We start from the raw sequence: 19,519 nt of genomic DNA, 5'->3' as shown, positions 1-19,519 counted from the left end.
ATGGGGGTGGATTTAATCTCTGCATGCACTATTCACAGCACTTTCTTAAAGATAAAACTGCTGCCTTGACAAAGATATTTGCAGGAAAAGCACTCTTTGAAATTATTTTTCTAACATTTATGAGGAGAGCTTTTTAACTTGATACATTCGCCAGTACCACAGAACAGTGGCTGAGAGCCTGAATTCTGAAGCTGGCCTGCCTAGGCTTAAACCTGACCCTGCACTTTGTTCTGTGCTCCGATCCTGTTACTCACCCCCTGTGCCCCATTCCTCATCTGTAAAGTGGGCTCGATGATAACTGTTTTGTAGGATTGCCTTGAAGATTAAACGAGTTAATGCTTTTAAAGCACTTAGAATAAAATCTGATACATATTCTTATTTTGAGAAACTTTGTGTGTTTTGTCTTTTCCAGAGAAAATTAGAAAAGCCCTTCCTAGTTTAGAAGACACATAAAGTTGTACCAAACTTTGACAAAATTGTTGAGTATTTATAAATGAAAGTACTTAGTCACTTTATAGATAAAGCTAGCAAAAGTAAGGGCTTGTCTTGGGCTTGTAGACAGCTTTTTATGTTTTGAAATGGTAACAAGTGTGAATCTTCTTAGGGAATATGAAAGGAGAGAGGAAAGTAACTGAATTCTGTTCTTGGACTTGAACTGGGATTTCATCACTTTTTTTTTTGTATTCAGGCAAGGTGCTACAAATGATTTTTTTTTCTTTGCCTCTTTGCTATGACTTCCAAAAGGTACTTCTATACACCAATCCAGTGTTAACATTAATACAGTGCTTCTGTCCCAAGGCATTTAACTTATAAATTAAAGATACTCCTCTAAGCCATATGTTTGGTGAATATTTTTTAAAAATTTTCATGGCCTGCAGAATATCACTAGAATAACACATTGTTTCAGATATATGTAGCAGTTGTAGTTGTAATGGAGAAAAATGGAAAAAATATTTTTATTTAAATTTATATGTGGTTATTTAAATTGTATGTTTTAATAATCAAATTCTTAATTTTGAGAGTATGTATTTTTTTCTTTTCTCCAGAGAAGATTAGAAAAGCCCTTCCTAATTCAGAAGACCTTGCAAAATTGGCACCTGACTTTGACAAGATTGCAGAAAGCCTCAGCTTATTGAAGGACTTTTTCACCACAGGTAAGGAAGGACTTGTGTTTGATCTCGTTTAAAATGTCAGAAAATACAGAGGAAAAATACTTAAGATGTATTCATTTGTTTATTACCATGTTTTAAATGAAAACATTTAGTACAAATAAAGACTAGGTTTTTGGAAAAAGAAGATACACACAAAATTTTGTTGCTCACTGGTTTTAATTTTTGTTTGGCCAAACAAAATGAAAATTTGCAAGAACTTAAACATGCTTGGCTTTAGTCAGTGAAAAAAAATAGCATTTGTTCTTGACAAGTAGGTGAGACTTCCTGTGTGTTTACTTTTCCTAATTGGTTAGAGCCAATTTGGTGATTTTAAAACAAATTTAATTATAGTAGACCATAATGAACAGAATTTACTAAGGTTAATCCAGGTGTATTTGCCCAATTCTGCCCTATCATGCTATAAATCTGAGGTCTCAGACATCTTTGTTTGCTCATTCCTGTTAAATTTTACATTTCTATTTCCCCCTTTGCTGATTTTTCACAGGTCACAAATTGGTTAGTGAAGTCATAGAAGCTTCTGACCTACTTCTCTTGTTAGGTGTGTAAACAGATATTTTTGCTGACCTTAACATGCCTTTTAAATGCTTCTAATAAACTAGTTGCAAATAAAATTGCAGACCAGATATATAATGCTGCTTATGCTGAATTTTAAAATGCCAGAATTATATTGGGCAAATTCATTATCCTTTAGGTGGAAATAATAAAGTAATTATTTTTTGGTAAAACTAAAATTCCTAGATATGTATCTATATTATAAGAGTAAAGCTATTACAAAGAAAGTTTGCTTAACCAAAATATTTTCTTGAAACTGATCTGATTGTTTCTGACAATTGAAACGAAAAGTCATTTTAGTTTGTCTCATCTGTCCTGTCACAGTTGACATTTTAAATTTAACTTTTTTACTGTATGTGGTCTGTAAATGGCAGTTGTGTAAGGCCAAACTGTAAGTACTCTCATGTAAAATAATCCTTATCAAAGATTGTCTTATTTTTATTGTAATTTTCAGTGATATTTTAAACAATCAGTTAAACACATCCTATAATATTTTTGAACTTTTTTCCTTAGGTTTCCTTTATTTCTTAAAATAAGAATAGTTTCCCAAAAAGTGATGTTTCCTCTAGAAATACATTTACTTTTCAACTGACTAAACATAATTTGGAATTTAGTTTAGCCTATCGACATCACTGGAGAATTAAAGGATCGCATATTTATCTTTAAGGTTCACCTGGAGAAACGGCATTTAGAGCAACAGATCCTGGATCTGAAAGTGACAAGCGTTATAAAAAGGCAAGTGTAAGGGAGCATTCTTCACATAGATAGTCTGGAAAGATTTTAAAAAGTTTTTATCTACCTGGAAGATTTGAAAATGGTAACATCTGAGGAACAAATATACAAGCATCCTACAAAGGTATTGTTATTAATCTTGGTATAAAATGCAGCGTATTATGTAACAGTTCTGGAAATATAATGGGAGGAGCCCATTTCCCTCAAACGTGTCTGTGAAGCATTAGTTTCAGGGATTGTCCTCAACAAAGGGTTTTGTTGTTAAATATATGTGGGGGAAAGCTGGTATAAGTAAAACAAATCAGGCTTCTTTTCTTTTCCCTGGAATTTCTCAGACCTTTATATACCCGTGTGCATTGTGAATCTCTAAGATAAGTCAGAGTATGCAGGGTTTTCCAGATTTGTTTAACAACAGAACCCCTTTTCCGTGAAATATCATCTAGGAACTAATATTTCATGACATACATTCAGGGGAAATATTAAGGGAATAGCAAGTTCGTTACAGTGATGGGGATAATAGTAGATAAATAGATTTCTGTTACATTGGTAGTCAACAGAATTATGTATGGGGTTATTTAGGATATGTTAATTTCAATACATGTAATAAAATCCTTATGAAAGTTTTAGGAGAATTGCTGACATTTTCTTTTGGAATTGGTAAGATAACTGCTTCCTTGGAATTTTTTAAAAAATTAATACCTAGATAGACAGATATCTGGGAAAAATATTCTATGAACATTTTAAAATTAAATACTGAGAGTTTTTACGATTTTAATACATTGAAGTAAATAGTTCATTTGGGAAGCAGGAGGAAAATAATTCCTGTGTGTAGGTTTCCATCTTGTTTCCTGTCCTTCAACTTTGAACTTTTTACATGATGTTCCAGGTTTGAATTATATTTTCAAAAGATTTTTTCTTTCGTCTTTTAACTTGATCTTTTGGAGAAAACATTTCAAAATGTGTGTATATGTGTGCATGTGTATTTTAACTTTTAATTTGATCATTTTTGATACCTTTTCCATTGGCATTATTTTAACCAAGTGACCCCCTTGACTATACCTGCTGGGGAGAAAAATTTGAATAAAAATTAACCTATGATGCACAGCTTATTTTGAGCCTACACCTTGGCCCTTAATGCAGATAGAGTTATTGTGCAGAGAGGAGCTAATCTATCTGGGGTGAAGGAGGCTCTGTTAAGGAATGGAAGTGTGGTTTTCAAGTGACAAGATTTCTTGTTGCCTAGATCAGTTAGGTGAGGCCTGCATCTCTGTTCTTTTCTGTTATGGCCTAGGATTGCTTTGGTAAAGGAGAAACCTGTTTAGGGCTGACTTGGATAATTCCCTTAAAATCCTGCCAGGGTGATAAATGAGTAGTAATTGATAAATGATTAGGAGCTCTGCAATATAGAAGAAACAAGAGACTGGATCTCTGGGAATTTGTATGGATTTCATTTTATGCAATAGGCTTCAAAGCAAATGTATTGCTTTATTTTATAATTTACTTTGCTTGAAGATAAATGCTCTTGTAGACTATTTCTTTTTAACTTTTTGCATAGCTTATGGTGGTTATCTTACCCATTAAAAACTTACCAGTTATTTCCAACTATTTGTTCAAATGCTAAATCTAGAGTTCTAATTAAGCTGTTCTCATTATAGGCGAAATCAAATAGTATTAAATGTTAGTATAAATATTTACTATACAGAAGAAGTATTTTCAGCCTCAATTAGTGGTTTTGAATTCTGTTAATATGTAGCATTATGTTTTCAAAGCTTGACTATTACCTGTGATATTTGAAAATACTGAACTGCTCAGATAAGATGGAAATAAACTGATTTTAAGAGACTTGTTTATCAATTGGTGGTTGAATGTAAGCATGGAAAGGGAGACCTTAGCAGAAGCCTTTTTGAAATTACTCTAAAACTCAATAGGCAATCAGGTGGTATGGTGTTCAGAGTTTGAAGCAGTCATGTCTCAGCTTAAAGACTGTCTGGTTTGTACCAAAGTTTCTGGCTAGACTTCAGGTAGAAATGTAAAAGTAAATGTGAATCAGATTCTTTTAAAAAGTAGTGATAAATTAAACACATTTTTACAACTGGAACTAAAAAAAGATTTGTTCTTTCTAATAAGAGAACACATCTGGAGAAGTGTTAGCATGTCAAGGGATAGTTAGGAGCCTTTCAAAGTCAACTGAAGTGAAAGTGACAGGGAACTGAGGGAACATAGATGTCAGATTGACCTGAGTTAGACAGAATGAACAGCATGATGGACAGATTACCTGTGGTTCCCAATCTGGGGTCACTAGACTTTGGGTCTTCTGCAACGTTGTAATTGAGTTCTTCAAAAAGTCAAAAAAGCGTGTATTCCCACATACTGCTGCCCAGGCTAATGAAACATCCAGTTTCTTTGATTTTGCCTGGATTTATATTCATTCAGTTTGTGGACACTAGTTATGTTATGTTGATCAAAAGTTCTGATTTTATTTTTGAGAAATAAAGGAAAAATAAATAATGGAAAAATACTGAAACAATTTTTTAATAACTGCTTTTAATCAAAAATTTGAAAACTTGTGTCCACTGTAGAAAAATATTAGAGCCCTTACTGTGAAATGAATAATGTTCTTGAGTCTTGATAATAATATTCAGGAGACCTAAAGAACTACCTGAAGATGAATTAGGAATTGGAGTGGCGAGCCTTTTTTAGTGAATTAATGGACTAATCTGGTTTGTAAATCAGCAAATTTCTGTATATTGGTCATAATACATGTAGATGACAGGACCAGTTAGTGTATCTTCTCTTTTTAGATTTAGAAAGATTGTTGTGTTTTAGTGAAAATTAACTTGCTAAATGAGACATTTTATTATTTGTACTTTTGCTCTATGATGTTTCTGATTGGTCATAAACATATCACAGAAGTAAGGAATATTGTCTTTTGGAAGGTTACAAGCACATTTATAATTAATAGAAAATATTTGGAGGATCTTTTAAAAGTCCAGATCATAAAAATGGTATTACTGTTTTAAATATTATTAACAGTAATTCTCTTCCATTCCGTGTGTTACTCTAATTCTTATTTGTGTGGCTTTACTTATTTTGTACCTCCCAGCTGAAATAATCTCTTTTCCCTTTTCTTTGCCTAATTTTCACTCATCTTCAAAGCCCAGTTCATTTGTCACTTTCATGAAGCCTTCCATAACTATTTTAGTCCCACTAATTTTACTCTTAATGTTTAAAACATTTGACAGATGAAACACCATTTACTTTGGCTTTCATTCTTAATATTTAATGGGCTATTTCTGTCACAAAATCTCTGTACTCAGAGCACCTAGGATAATGCTGAATTCTTAACAAAATTCCTTGATTGATTTAACTCAGTAAAAGAGAGGCTAACTTAAAGTAAGTGAATTTGATTAATGCTAACAAGAATGGGCCCGAAGATTTTATATAATGTGGGTTTGTTTTTTTTTCTTTTTTTTTTTTTTTTTTTTTGGCTCTCATTACCTGTGAATTTCTCTTGGCCTTCAACATTTGGCAACTATTCAGGAAAATAAGAAGGTGAAGGTAGCGTGTATATTTGGAATTCTGAATTGTGACAAAGCAGTGTTACTTAAGTAGGATTTACATTTCTGGGATTCCTCATGCAACAAATAATGTAAACTGGCAAAATGAAGTTTTCACAACCAGCACCATCAAGTAGCCACAGATTCAGGAAACTTAAGTTTCCTGAGCAGCTGGCAACTAGCAAGTATAGTTAGTTAGATACTTATTTTATTCCTTAATAATAAGCATACTTCATTTTTATGTCATTTAAAAAACATTGAACATATACTGTATACATAACACTGTTTTTAGGTAGTAATTTAGAGCAAAGGGGATTTGATAGAAATTGTAATATTGACAAAAACTATTGGTAATTAACCGATTTGTTCATCTCTTAAAACTATTATTTGTAGAAACTGTCCAAATAGTAAAATAGAATATGGTATTTCTGAATTGAAACAGGTTAAACAATACAAGTGGAAAGACATGTTTCCTGCTGATATCTAATAATAAACATATTTTAGTTGGCTATGCATATCTTGAGCAGGATTATGTATTACTGGGGTTGGAGAAAAATAGGAAAATAGTTCTTTTTAGCTAGTCAAATAACAGAATTATTCAAACTTTGAAAAGTAGATTAGTGCCTAGGAATATTTTTTACAGGAAGGGGAAAGAAGTCTTCATTGTCAAACAGTTCTTTTCATGGCCCCACGTTACTTACAAGACTGATAAAAGCTGGGTTGACAAGCCTTCCCTCAGAGGCGCAGATAGTAACTGTTCTAGCTTGGCAGGCTCAGGGTCTCTGTGGACTGCTCCCCCAGCCCACTGTAGTTTGCCAGCTCCTTCTCTAAAAAGTACGTTACATATGCCCTCCAAAGTTTTGTAGTCGTCCCATTTTTCTCTTTTAAATATAGATTGAACCTGATGGGTCAAAGGCAGTTTGAAAGTAGTGAGACTACAGAGCTAATAGGATGGTATCAGGTGCAGACTTTGGAGTCACACTGCCTGTATTCAGATCCTGCCCTTCCTGCTTTCTGAGCTGCACGACCTAGGATAAGTTCCAGCTTCTCTGAATTTCTGGTTTCCTTTTCAGTAACAGAGGGAACTCGACCTGATAGGGTTGCTGTGAGAATTACATAAAGCTCTTTAGCGCAAGACCTGGCACATAATAAAACTAAATATTAATAAATATGATGATGACAGTGATGATCGTTACTATCTTACACTTTGAATTATTCCTTCAGTTAACAGCATATTAACATTATTTGATTAATTTCCTCCCCTTTTCTTATTTCTGTGGGAGGCTGTCTGGGAATTGTGATGAGTGGGAAAATGGATTGTACGGTTGATGTGTAGCTTATTTACAAAATAAGCATTTTTTTAGGAAACTCAATTTGGATTTTATGCTATAAACTTTGTATTATTAGGTAAAAGTAGGTTATCATTTAATTCATTCAATTCATTCAGGCAACAAACGTGCGCCAAGCCTTACTCTGGGTGCTGGCTGTGACACATGTAATGTGTCAGGCCTTATTCTACGTGTTAGGTGTAAAAACAGACTATGGGCTCTGCTCTGCTATTAATTTTTAGAATGCTATTAACAATATAATATTTTAAATGGATGCACATATATATACATAATTATATATGAATATAATTTAATTTTATAATTTACAATATAATGAGTCATAACTTTAAGATTTTAAAAAATCTTTTCTATGAACCTCATCGACTTTTAGAGGTATTTGCAGCACTTTCAGTTGATGCTTTGGCTTCTGGAGTAACCACTGATTTTCTGGTCTGACATTATACTTTTTTAAAAAACCAAGAACGCTGTGCATGAAATACAGAACTATGAGAGCTACAGGGTCAAACTGACAGTGACCAGGAGATGTTTAGAGAGTATTTTATCTGTGGTTGTTTACAATAACTATTGTTATAGACAAGAATCATTACAGCTTTAATATAATACATGTCATTTTAAAAATTATGTGCTATTTCTTGAGAGAAAAACTTCTGTACTTGGGAAGATATTGAGTAAAAGTATTTTGTTCATTTAAGGAGTGTGCCCTGCACTCTTAAAGGCACACACAATTCCTCCTCTTCCTTGTTCCACATGAGTTAGCTTTAGAAATAGCCCATCATTATTCAGAGAGAGTTGATGCCTAAAACTGGATAAAGGTAAAGCTTTTTTAGTCATGTAGTAAAGTGTAAATAGCTTTTTCTGTGTCTAATTCTTGTTCTCTTCCTACTTTTTTCAGGAGGTAACAGTTAATTTCAACTATCTTCACATAACAGTGCTTCAGTAACAGACTTGGAAGGAAAGTGAGGTGTCACTAGAAAGAGGGTGTTTTTCTTGTAATGGTGTAGATATTAGAGTATTTATCATACAGTTTGTATATAGAGATAAGCGATGGACTAGGGAGGGGTGGTTAAGCTGTAAGTAAAAAGAATCATGTGCCTGATAGACCAGCACAGTTAAGAAATGTGGAATATTTTCTCACTGCTTTGATGTTTTATAAATTATAATACTGGTATTATGTTAGTTTAAACACAGGCACACTAATGTAGAAGCCAACGTGAGAAGCCTTCTTTAAAAAGGAGTCACTTAGAGAAATCTAAAGATTTAGATGATTAGGAGAGGTGTTTATGATAAATGACTAAATGAGTAAAAATAAGTTGGATTACTTTTCTTTCTGCTTGATGAAAGTCAGTGATATAAAAAATAAAAAAGGACATTAAAAATTATGGGGATGATGAGAGTAGTGAGTTGGCATTGCATTTCTTTGATAGAGTTATCAATGACCATAAAAGTATTTATTTAAAAGAGACATCTTAAAAGATAACTGCAGGTTTTTTATACATTTTGTACTATTGAATTTGGACACAGATGTTGAAATTTCAGTTATGTTACTTGCCACTTTGATGTCCTCGTACTTGTCATGCAGAAATAACAACTAGTTTCATCCTTTGATTTATAGTAAGTAAACCAGTTTTATTATTGTTGGTATAGTTTAATGTAATAAAACTAAGGAGCAAACAAAATTAAAATCCCCCAAATTGTATACTAATATTTTCCCTTGTTTAAAATGCTTTACTATATTAAAGCTTTTCTATTTGTATTTACTTCTTTTCTGGAAGACTTTGTTAAGTCTTTAGATTATATAAACTAGGTTATTAAGCCTTCGGATGAGTCTACTAGTTAAAATTTGGATGTAATGTTAACCAGTATTTCAGTTTAAGAAAATTTATAATTGTCTTATGCAAAATAAAATATTTTTGGCAGTTATTTTATAAAGCTGTGAAGCTGTTTGAAACTCCTAATTTAGACTATTTTGATAACTGTTAGTTTTCCTCTTTTAGTTTTTATAACTTGGTAAAATTGAGCCTGTTCTCCCAGAAAATATTTTTGTGCAAATTAAAGAGTAACCTCATTCATTGGAACTTTACCTTTTTAAGGTTTCTAAGAAAAATTAGGCTCCCAACCTTGTCAATTCCTAGTTTTTTTTCTTCTGCGTTTCTTGAGATCGATTGTCTGAAAGACCAGCATTTAAAAGCATTGTATAGAAAATGACTTCTATTTTAGTTTCATGCCACATGTGAAAACATTGCACCAGATGAACATTTCATAATTATTAAATGGAATTCATTTTAAACATAGAAATGGTGATTATTTTGTGCATAGGTCCAAACTGGATTTTGTTTCATTTTTATTTTCATAGTAACTTGTGTTATCTCCATATCTTAATTATGTTCTTTTATAGTACCTATGCTTTAGTTATTGATATCTCATTGGTTATAGTCTCATAGGCTATTTTTATTTAATGTCAAAACAGCTCACAAAATGAAAATTCATTGAAATCACTTATTTGATGATGTATAAAGTTAAAAGAGTATCCCAAACATTTTTTAAATTGCCAAAAAAATCCCTTAAAGCTTAGTCAAATAAGATAGTGTGCATAGCATGTAAAATATATGAATTAATGTAAAACCTTGATTAACTTGATGCTCAAAAACTTAGTTTTGAGGGGCTGTAATCTTTAATTAATTGAAGACATTAAATGTCAAGGAAAATATAATTAAGAATAAATAATGTAATAAGTAAATAAGCTATTATGTGTTCTCCGTTTAGTCTTATGAAACTTATGGTTGAGAACTAAAAGATTCGGGCCTGTAAGATCAACACTGTTCAAAAAATCAGTTTTGGTTTTTCCCCATATGTGTCATCAGGAGTATACACTAGTTCATGTTGGCAATTCAAAAATAAGGGTTGAAATTTTTGTTTTCTTGATTTTCGTGTTCCTAGGAAATTTAGTGAACTATAGTGCCGCCTTCCTTGAGCATTCCAGTTAGTCTGGGTTTTACTGTATTTTGATATTATATATCTGGCTCATTTTATTTAGCAAACAGACACTGCATTTTCCTTTTTACTTTTTAAACTATTCTGTTTTATATTTTGAGACATAATTTTACTGAGGGAAAAATGGAAATGTGGTACAGAGCCCAGTTATATAGTGGCTCTAAAGGTATATAACTGAGTTTCCATTTTTGTTATAAGCTGTCCATTCCTTCCTAACTTACATCTGTACCTTTCTTGTGCCCTTTGGTTTAACATTGTTCTCCTCCCCAATTTTCCTCTTCTCCTCATTATAAACTCATGGCAGGGTCTGCTTGGTGAGCTCATTCTATTACAACAGCAAATTCAAGAGCATGAAGAGGAAGCGCGCAGAGCCGCTGGCCAATATAGCACGAGCTATGCCCAACCGAAGCGCAAGGTGATGGATGGTTTAAGGGGGCTACTGATGTGTTCTCACTAATCAGCCATTTCTACCAAGATCATGTCGCCTTAATCCATTCATGGACTCCAAATATGAGAAATAATCTTTGACAAAGTGAAAATATGAAAGATACATAATACAGATATGCAACTTTCCTAGAATAGGTAAACAAACCCAAAATACCAAACACAGGAATTTATTTTCTGAAAATTAGATTATCTGTGAGGAATAGTGGATTTGTACTTAGAAAAGAATTATAAATTGTGGTTTATTTGGTCCCGTTATTAAGTCACCCTAAGTTTGTAGCCAACTTGCCTGTTTATTTGTTCTCCAAGTTTTCATTTCTAAAATGAAACAGATTACTGTCAGTGACCATGTTAAATTGTTTAAAGAATGAAATGTATTTGTTTTAGCTGAAATGAATCAACAGAGAACATTCTTATTTCTTACAGAAATTAACTTAACTTTTGAACAAAGTTATTCCTAGATACTTTAAACTTGTGGCATAAAGATTTTCCACATTTATTAATAGAGTAGGCAACCAATAAATGTTTGCATTGGACCATTGAAAGATTGAACATTGGAAATTTTATATAATTCTGGTCACTTAAAGAACAGGTTTTAATAAAAGTCAGCATAACTCTATACAAATATTTGGCTATAGATGTAATTAAGAAGTCCTTAAATATATGCTTTTCGCTGTTAGTCGATCCTGTAGCATAGATCCCAAGATTAATATTCTAAAGTGACTAGAGTCAAATGAAACGTATGTAATGATTTTAAAATTATACTCTAAGATCTTGAACTAGGCTAGGTGTATTACATATATTAGATCAGAAAAGTTTCAGAGTTAGGTACAAATCTTACTCAGGAAAGAAGATTGGTCATATAATTAGCTTCCTGTAGGTTCTGATATTGAAATCAATCAGTATGGTAGATAATCAGCGCAGTAATTCTGCTGGCTAACCCCATTACGTTTGGTGGTAGTTAACACTTGAGAGTACTCATCATAGTTTGATTTATTGTTCAGTGTCGCTTCCTGACTTTTCTCAATTCCATGGCTGTGGAATCAACTCCTGTGTATTGTTTAGCTTTCAGTGAATGAATAACATAGGTATAAATAGAAAGCAAGTTGTTTTTCTACTTGTGTTAAACCAAGGAAGTCCTTGTTTTAAGTGGTGCTTTAGCATTCTCTGTTCTGTGTGCTGTTGAGAGCACCACCTAAATACTCTAACAAATTGGATGCTTAGGCGGAGCCATCCACTCCTTAGCTTTGTTACAGGAAGCAGGGGAAGGAACTACTGTGTTTTGGTCTGTTATAGTCCTAGTTACAAGTAGTTCTCGTCTTTTCATGATGGTGAAATATGAAAAATGAGCCCCATAGATTTGCTGTTGTAAGTTCTAAGATACGGTTTTAGATTATCGATAAACTATTGAATCTGATGATTTAAGTGGTATCAGTAGTGAATACTATTTATTTTTGACAGTGCCACTGCATAGTGTTCATTTGGGGCCTACTTTACTAGCCTTTTTTCAGGCTTAGAGATATCCTTCCTATTTATAATATTTATCAAATTATCCATGTAACCCTTTTTACTGACAGGACTGTACCTCCACTTGTTTTCTTTATCAAAGTATACTTAGTAGAGCACCAAACAGGGCTTGTTCCTGCTCACTTAGGAGTTATCTTATGTGGAAGTCAGTGGTACTTTAGAAACAATTTATGCTGCTCTGTCATGACATCATTCCGTGTACTGTCCTTAAAGTAGTTTCCTTACTGTCTTCCCCTCGGTTCCTCCTATGGTTAGTACTCGGATGACTTGTCAGCCCTTCATTGTCAGAATGATCAAAATCTTAATTTGATGAGATTTTTTTCATTCCAAGGATTTGCAGTTTACTTGAGGTCCAGAACCACAGCTACTTTTTGCTGCTTTTTAATCATTTTTTTCCCATTACTTGAAAATACAAACAGGCCTTCATTTTTTTATATCTTCTTAGTAGCAGCTAATAGATTTTCTCTGTATTATCTGAACAGAGGAGCTCATGCAGAGACAGTAGATTAAAACTGCCATTGGTGGGTTGCCTCCTATGAATATGTGCACATACATAGAAATTTTTACGAGTCTTATGCATTTCAGAATGGCCACAATGGCTTGGTAGGAAGAAATACTTAAATTTTTAAAACTAGGCTTGGTTTCGTGAGGAGCTAGTAAAGGTTTTTCTCTTTCAGCTTTAGCTTGTTTCTGTGGAGGGTTCTGCTCTTTCCCCATCAATTTTACAGCCCTGGAATTGTAGAAAAGCTCTGGTTTCAAGATTGTTGATATCCCTTTTTGTCAGGGTGAGTTTTAAATTAATTTCATAATGAAAACTAAATATATTAAACAGCAGGACAAGAAGTTACTGTAAGTAGCTGAATTTTACCAGTAAAATGCATCAACATAAAATATACCCAGATTGCTGGTGAAGACCTTAAGTGACAATAGCATGTACTAGTCTCTTAAGAAAACATGTAAAAGTATCATCTGATTAATCTTTAATATTTATCTTATAAACTTAGAAGTTTAAGTCTTTTATCCTAGAAAATATTAGGTCTAATTCTTGACTCAACCCCCACCTGTCTTTTAATATAATAATCTTCTAATTTAACATTAATCTTTTAATTTAACGTTAAACTAAGCAGATAGGAAGTGTATTGGTAAAACTATTCATGAGTTATTCCTAACAATTGTGCAGGACAGGCACATGATAAATTCAAATACTCCTAAAAATCTGAATTTATAAAAATCTTAACAAACGTGATTACTAAATACTAATATCCGCATAAAGATTGTATTTGTAATGTTCTAGTAACTTTATATCATTTTAACTTTTTATTTATAGTTTTAATTTTACTACATTACCAAGTTAACCTTTTATAGTCCTTGGCTTATAGTAAACATTGTAACTTTTTTTTTGTAATTGTATTAGTTTCTTAATTATTGCCCCAGATGTAGAGTAATGTTGGGTTTTCTCCTGTAATTTAGAGTATATTGCATGAAATCTTTAAATATTCATATCCAAAACTAAAACAGTTTATACTAATGTTGTTTATACAGTTCATACTAATTTAGCTGCAGTTGGATGAATATTTAATGGAACAGAGTAAATCAGGGTGCCTTTTAAATTGAATCGGGAATATAATCTGCTTAACGAAAGTTTTATAACCACATCATTACAGTATGATGGCATGCCATATGATCAAAATATGGAATTATTTATTTCTTCATTGGGCTTCAAGATTTTGTTCTTTGGATTGTGGGCTCCTCCCCAACTTGCTTGTTTCCTTACATTTTAGGAGACTTAATAATTCTTGTCCATTTTACTCAAACCCATAGTCAGATGGAAAAAAGCTACTATCCACAAGTCTCTACTTGATACAGGAATGAGAAAACAATAATACAAAGTTTGTTTTGTATTATCTTTTCTATAATTACCAAACCAAATTTGGAATTTTTAGGCATAGGCTTTTAAGGAAAAATGATATGTACCTGTCATTTCTAGCAAGCATTGTCATTTTTATTTGAAAGAAGTTTGGAGGAAATTTTGAGAAAGTGTTTGGAAATAGGACTTAAAATCTCTAACTTTATGCATGGATAAGAATTATTAATGCCTACCTCAATAAGCAAATCATTTAAATTTTTTTCATATATATTTGCTACCATGATGTTTTGATTGCTTAAATAGCCAATGAATGAAGATGAATAAAGATTTTATGAATTTTAAGTTAATTTTTGTCTCCTATGGAATAAAGTCACATTTAAAAGTTTTGAGCATTAGAAGTTAGATAATCATTTTGAAAGACTGAGTATGACAACTTCAGCATCTCACTAAGGAGTCAAAGCACAGTTACATGGATTTTATATAAATGACATCATTTTAATTATAATTAATTATTGTGTCATATTTAGAATTGTGACTACTGTAAAGCCTGCTAGACAATAAAGTTCTTTATTTTGAATATTTTATCTTAGAACTATTAGCATTAATAACAATTGGAAATAGTTTACACAATACCTGTGGATTTTATCCTACTTTTGTTTTATGTTCAAGTCAGTTTTAGTTGCTTTACTCAACTTCATTGCTACTGGATGCATTTGCTTTATTATGGCTAGCAGATCTTGCACTGGAACTGAATTTAAAAACAAGAATCTGGCTCCACTTAAAGCTCTGAATATGCAAGTTGTTCTTTGCACTTATTAAATACTTCCCTATGTACAGAATAGGAATGGATAGTATTTGCTTAAAAGATACACTGTGACGAATGAACTTTTTCGATAGTTGTAAATGGTAATGTGTCTGATTTCCCAAAACATTTCTGTAAGGGTATCAGTACCTTATTTCTGCAAGGATCCAAGTCCCTGTGCTTGAGTATAGAATTATCTGTCAAGAATATAGTAACCATATGTGTTGATCTCTTATTTTTCTAGCAAGCCAGTCATAAGAACTGACTAGAGTGACAAGAGGATGATTGCTTTTTTAGTTTTTCACTTAATATAAAATTTTGATGAGCTATTTTTATTGATGAATAAGATTTTTTTTTACTTTCTTAAATAAGCATTTGATTTAAAATTCACTTTGATTAAATGTCCATGTAAAGCCAGTAGTTTTCACTCTTAAAAATGCTTTTTAAAAAAATTAAACTTACTGTATATTCTATATAAACCTTATTCTACTGAATGAAATAATTTATTTTAAATATTTAGGTGTCAGACAAAGAGAAAATTGACCAACTTCAAGAAGAGCTTCTGCATACTCAGGTAATTCTGATGAGTAAAAAGAACCAGAGTTTTTCTTACACTCTAATGTAAATTTGGTTATGTAAAAATTTATTGTTTTTAACAAAGCAAAATGTGGAATGGTTCAATGATAGAACCTTATTATCAATAGATGAAAAAAATACAAAAGCTAGTTGAGAAATAAGGAATAATGAAGGAACTTGATAAATTTAGTTAACTCGTGTAAAAACCTATTTTTGAGTGAATCTTATGCTTCTAATTTTAAAGAAAAGCTATAGGAGGAAAAAAAAACTGGGGTAAGTGGCTTGTCTTTATATAAAAGTATGCTTGCATTTTTACATTGATAGGCTGATTAATTTAAGTAACAGTTAAAGACATTGGAGTTGAATCTGCCACAGTTCTCTGAAGCCCAAAGCTATTAAGATAACCTTTCCAAAGATATTTCTAACACTGCTCTGAAGGCTGTTTTCTTATAGCTGATGATACAATTATCATTATTTTAAAGACTTATTCTGTGCAATATAATGAATAGGTACCATTCTAGTGAAAAATTTCCCTATTACCCACTCTGTCGTTAGTTATTCTATGTAGATAAAATGATATGCAATAATTAAGAATTTTTTTTTTAATTAAAAAGACTTACCTTGGGTCTCTCTTTTTAGGGGCAAAAATACAACAAAGACAATCTAGGTAAAATTAAAAACCAGTACATTTTGAGTCTCAGGTTTATTTATTATCTATGCATTGATTCTTATACCTGACTATGTGTTAGAATCCCTCTGGGCAGCACACTATGTACATATTTTAAGGCTGCTCGGCCAAGTGATTACAATCTGCAGCCAGAGATTAAGACTGATTATCCTCAGAGTGTGGTCTCTGGAGTATTAACATCAGTAGTATCCTTTGGGAACTTGTTGAAAATGTAAATATTGGTCCCTTCCCAAACACACTGAGTTGGAAACTGGGAGTAGAGCTGAGCAATCTTTCTTCTTAAAAGCCCTCAAGTGATTCTGATGAATTCTTAAGTTTGAGAATCATTGGTTTAGAGACTTGCAGGACAGCCCAGTAGGACATCTCTGCAGGATGGCTGCATATTGGCACCTATACCAAAGAATATTTCCATCTCCAGGAAATGCAGATCCATAATTGATTCCATATTTACTAAGAAGTGAGCCAGTGGAAATCCTACCACCCTTATACCTATTGATACCAACCCTTCAGTTTGTGCAGTTGTGGTTGTCAGCTCTAGGTGTTGACGCAAACACTCTATGGAAAATTCATGTTGTAATAACGGTGTTACCTATATCAGTAGTGCCCGGTAAAAATATAATGCAAGCCATGTGTAATTTAAAATTTTTACATTTAAAAAAAGGTAAAAAGAAATAGAATTTTGATGTTAATATTTAACCCAGTAGATCTCAAATAATATAATTTAAACATTTAATTAGTAAAAATAGTAATGAGGTGTTTATGTATTTTTACTGAATTATAGAAATCTGGTGTATATTTTCTGCTAAACACATCTCAATTCAGACTAGCCACATTTCAAGTGTTCAATATCTACATGTGGCTAGATATGGGGGTACCGTCCGTATTAGACAGTGAAGACCTAATTCTTAGATAACTACCAGAATTTGTTGTATAGGCTATTACTACATGTAAATGAACAAGTTCTGTAAAAAATACATTTATAATCGAATCTAGCCTGTAGTTCTACCTGTCTCGTACTATATAGTTCAGTGCTAATATTGTTTTCTTTAGTTTGGCTTAAGTTGGACATTATCTGAGGATAAAGCCGTGATCTCTTGTTACTTCCTTTGTTCTTGGAACATTATAACAACCTAAAAGATTTTCTAAGAAATATTTTCCATTATAAAAGTCATATTATTATAAGTTGGACATAAACATTCAGTTGATTATAGGAAAGAGTAATTCTTAATAGTTTTCTGAACATTGTTAATGTTTAGAGGAGAAATAATTTAAAAACAGAGAAGAACAATTAGAAAAGGATCACATGTATTTGAAAACAGTGTGTAGCCAAGCATCTACTTTGACAAAAAAAGCTTGTCTAAACATATTCGTCTACTTTAAATTGTTTTTAAATCAGTATTTTAAAAATTAGTATGTATTCTCTGGCCAAGAAACTTACTAAAACTTGAAAGAGTTTGAGCCCTCAACTCAGACCTATATTCCAAACTCTGTGTCCTTAGGTAAATTAGCAAGCCTCCCTAACCTCAGATTCCTAATCTGTTAACCTTTGCCTCACATGAAAGCCTACAGGAGTTAATGCAGGGGAAACACTCAGTAAAGGGCCTGTCACATAATGCATGATCAGGTACTGTTAGCTGTTTGTATTTTTTATCATTTTAATTAAAGCATAAAATAATATGGGGAATGGAGAGTATTTGAATTTTTTGTCAGGTGTCCGTTTAATGAAGACTGAAAACTTTTGATGTAATAGAAAATACTGCTTCAAGGGTATACTTAGGAACTTGCTGCTTTAACTCCTTACGCTTTTAGTATTTTTAAGTAATTTCTTCAATATAAACAGCAAAGAATTTTTCAAATAAAATGCCAATTATAATAAAAAAATAATGAAGTTCATTATTTGAGATAATATGCATAATTTATTCAGCATTTTTCATAGAAGCCTTTTAAATGATGTAACTTAAGTAGTCAGGAGATAAAGCTTCAGGGTTTTAAAAGATTTTAATTTAGATTAAATTAATGTGTTTTTTTAACTTATCTTTTTCTTAAGTTACATGTATTATTTTGTTGCAGTTAAAGTACCAGCGAATCTTGGAACGATTAGAAAAGGAGAATAAAGAATTGAGAAAATTAGTGTTGCAGAAAGATGACAAAGGCATCCATCATAGAAAGCTTAAGGTATTTCAAATTGGTCTTGATTTGTCAGTTCTCAGAACTTTGCCACTTCACATTGTGTGTTCATCAATACCAGTTTTTAAGGAACTGCAAAGCGTTCTATCATCCTTTTCTTTCTAATCTGATATTTTTGGGGGCTAGAGAGTTCTCTTCTCATGATAAGACATTTCTCAAATTATAATCTCCAAACATTTGTTTATATGATGCCCATAAATTCTTCATGCTTTTAAGAGTCTTATCTTGTGAATCAATTTATTTTTTCTTAAATACTCGGTTTATCTTTAGACTTACTTAACTTCTGTAGCTGAAGAGCCAGCATTGTGAGCTGATAGACATTTATATATGACTTAATCTTCATTGCCTTACCTGTATTTCCACTGAATGAAGCAGTAACTTTCTTTAGTTTTAAAAGAGTTAACAGTTTCTTCTGGAAGTTTCCTTGGTCATTTTAAAGAATTTTTTGAAAAAATATGCTAGTGTTGTTACCAGCACAGTGGTAATTACCATTATCAGTAAATTAAATCTTACTATTCCTCACTAAACCAACTTGTATGTGCTAAATTAAATTGAAGTAATTCTTTTAACTTAAATATCATGTAAGTAAACAGAATTTGTGTGTAGCCAAATCATGGCACATGCATTTCATAGCCAAGATCCTAAGATATATAGTTCTAGTTTAACTAACATGTATTAGTAGTTTTGACTCTAAATTATGACTGCATAAAACAAACAAGTAGCATGACTTTACTTACAAGTCAACACACGGCAGTTGAGAAAAGTCATATCCAAGTGTTAATGTATGTTGAGGATTTACCTGAGAAATTATATTTTCTCTCATAAAATGAAGTGGTAATGAAAATTTGAAAAGCTATTTGCTTATTTTTGATGCGGTGAAAGGATAACAGTTGCTTTCCTTTTAATTATTTCTAGGTGTTTAGAAATGAAAGGAACTGTAGGCCTTCATTTTGTTCTCCCTACCTCAGTATTAACACTTACCTTTAATTACTAAATGCTGGATAGTAGCCATTTTTCCAGTCTGTTTATATGTTCGTTCATTCCTCAAATCCTTGAAGCTTGTTATTTTCCAGGC

General features: G+C 32.2%; 1 protein-coding gene across 4 annotated transcripts in view; it reads left to right on the top strand.

Moving 5' to 3' along the window:
* OPA1 (OPA1 mitochondrial dynamin like GTPase) overlaps positions 1 to 19,519 on the top strand; it is an 83,444-nt gene that overhangs the window by 10,167 nt on the left and 53,758 nt on the right. Inside the window, exons 4-9 of one of the 4 annotated variants that reach the window (XM_010959268.3) lie at positions 1,047 to 1,154; positions 1,657 to 1,710; positions 2,392 to 2,459; positions 10,658 to 10,768; positions 15,514 to 15,567; positions 18,328 to 18,432. In XM_010959268.3, coding sequence (XP_010957570.2) covers positions 1,047 to 1,154; positions 1,657 to 1,710; positions 2,392 to 2,459; positions 10,658 to 10,768; positions 15,514 to 15,567; positions 18,328 to 18,432 — 500 coding nt within the window. The remainder of the gene's footprint in view (positions 1 to 1,046; positions 1,155 to 1,656; positions 1,711 to 2,391; positions 2,460 to 10,657; positions 10,769 to 15,513; positions 15,568 to 18,327; positions 18,433 to 19,519) is intronic. The other 3 variants (XM_074365817.1, XM_074365819.1, XM_074365820.1) reach the window with 3 other exon arrangements.

The sequence above is a fragment of the Camelus bactrianus genome, chromosome 1 (genome assembly GCF_048773025.1).
Source record: "Camelus bactrianus isolate YW-2024 breed Bactrian camel chromosome 1, ASM4877302v1, whole genome shotgun sequence".
NCBI classification, from domain to species: Eukaryota; Metazoa; Chordata; class Mammalia; order Artiodactyla; family Camelidae; genus Camelus; species Camelus bactrianus.
The sequence above is the reverse complement of the archived record's forward strand: the minus strand, read 5'-3'. Positions and strand labels throughout refer to the sequence as shown.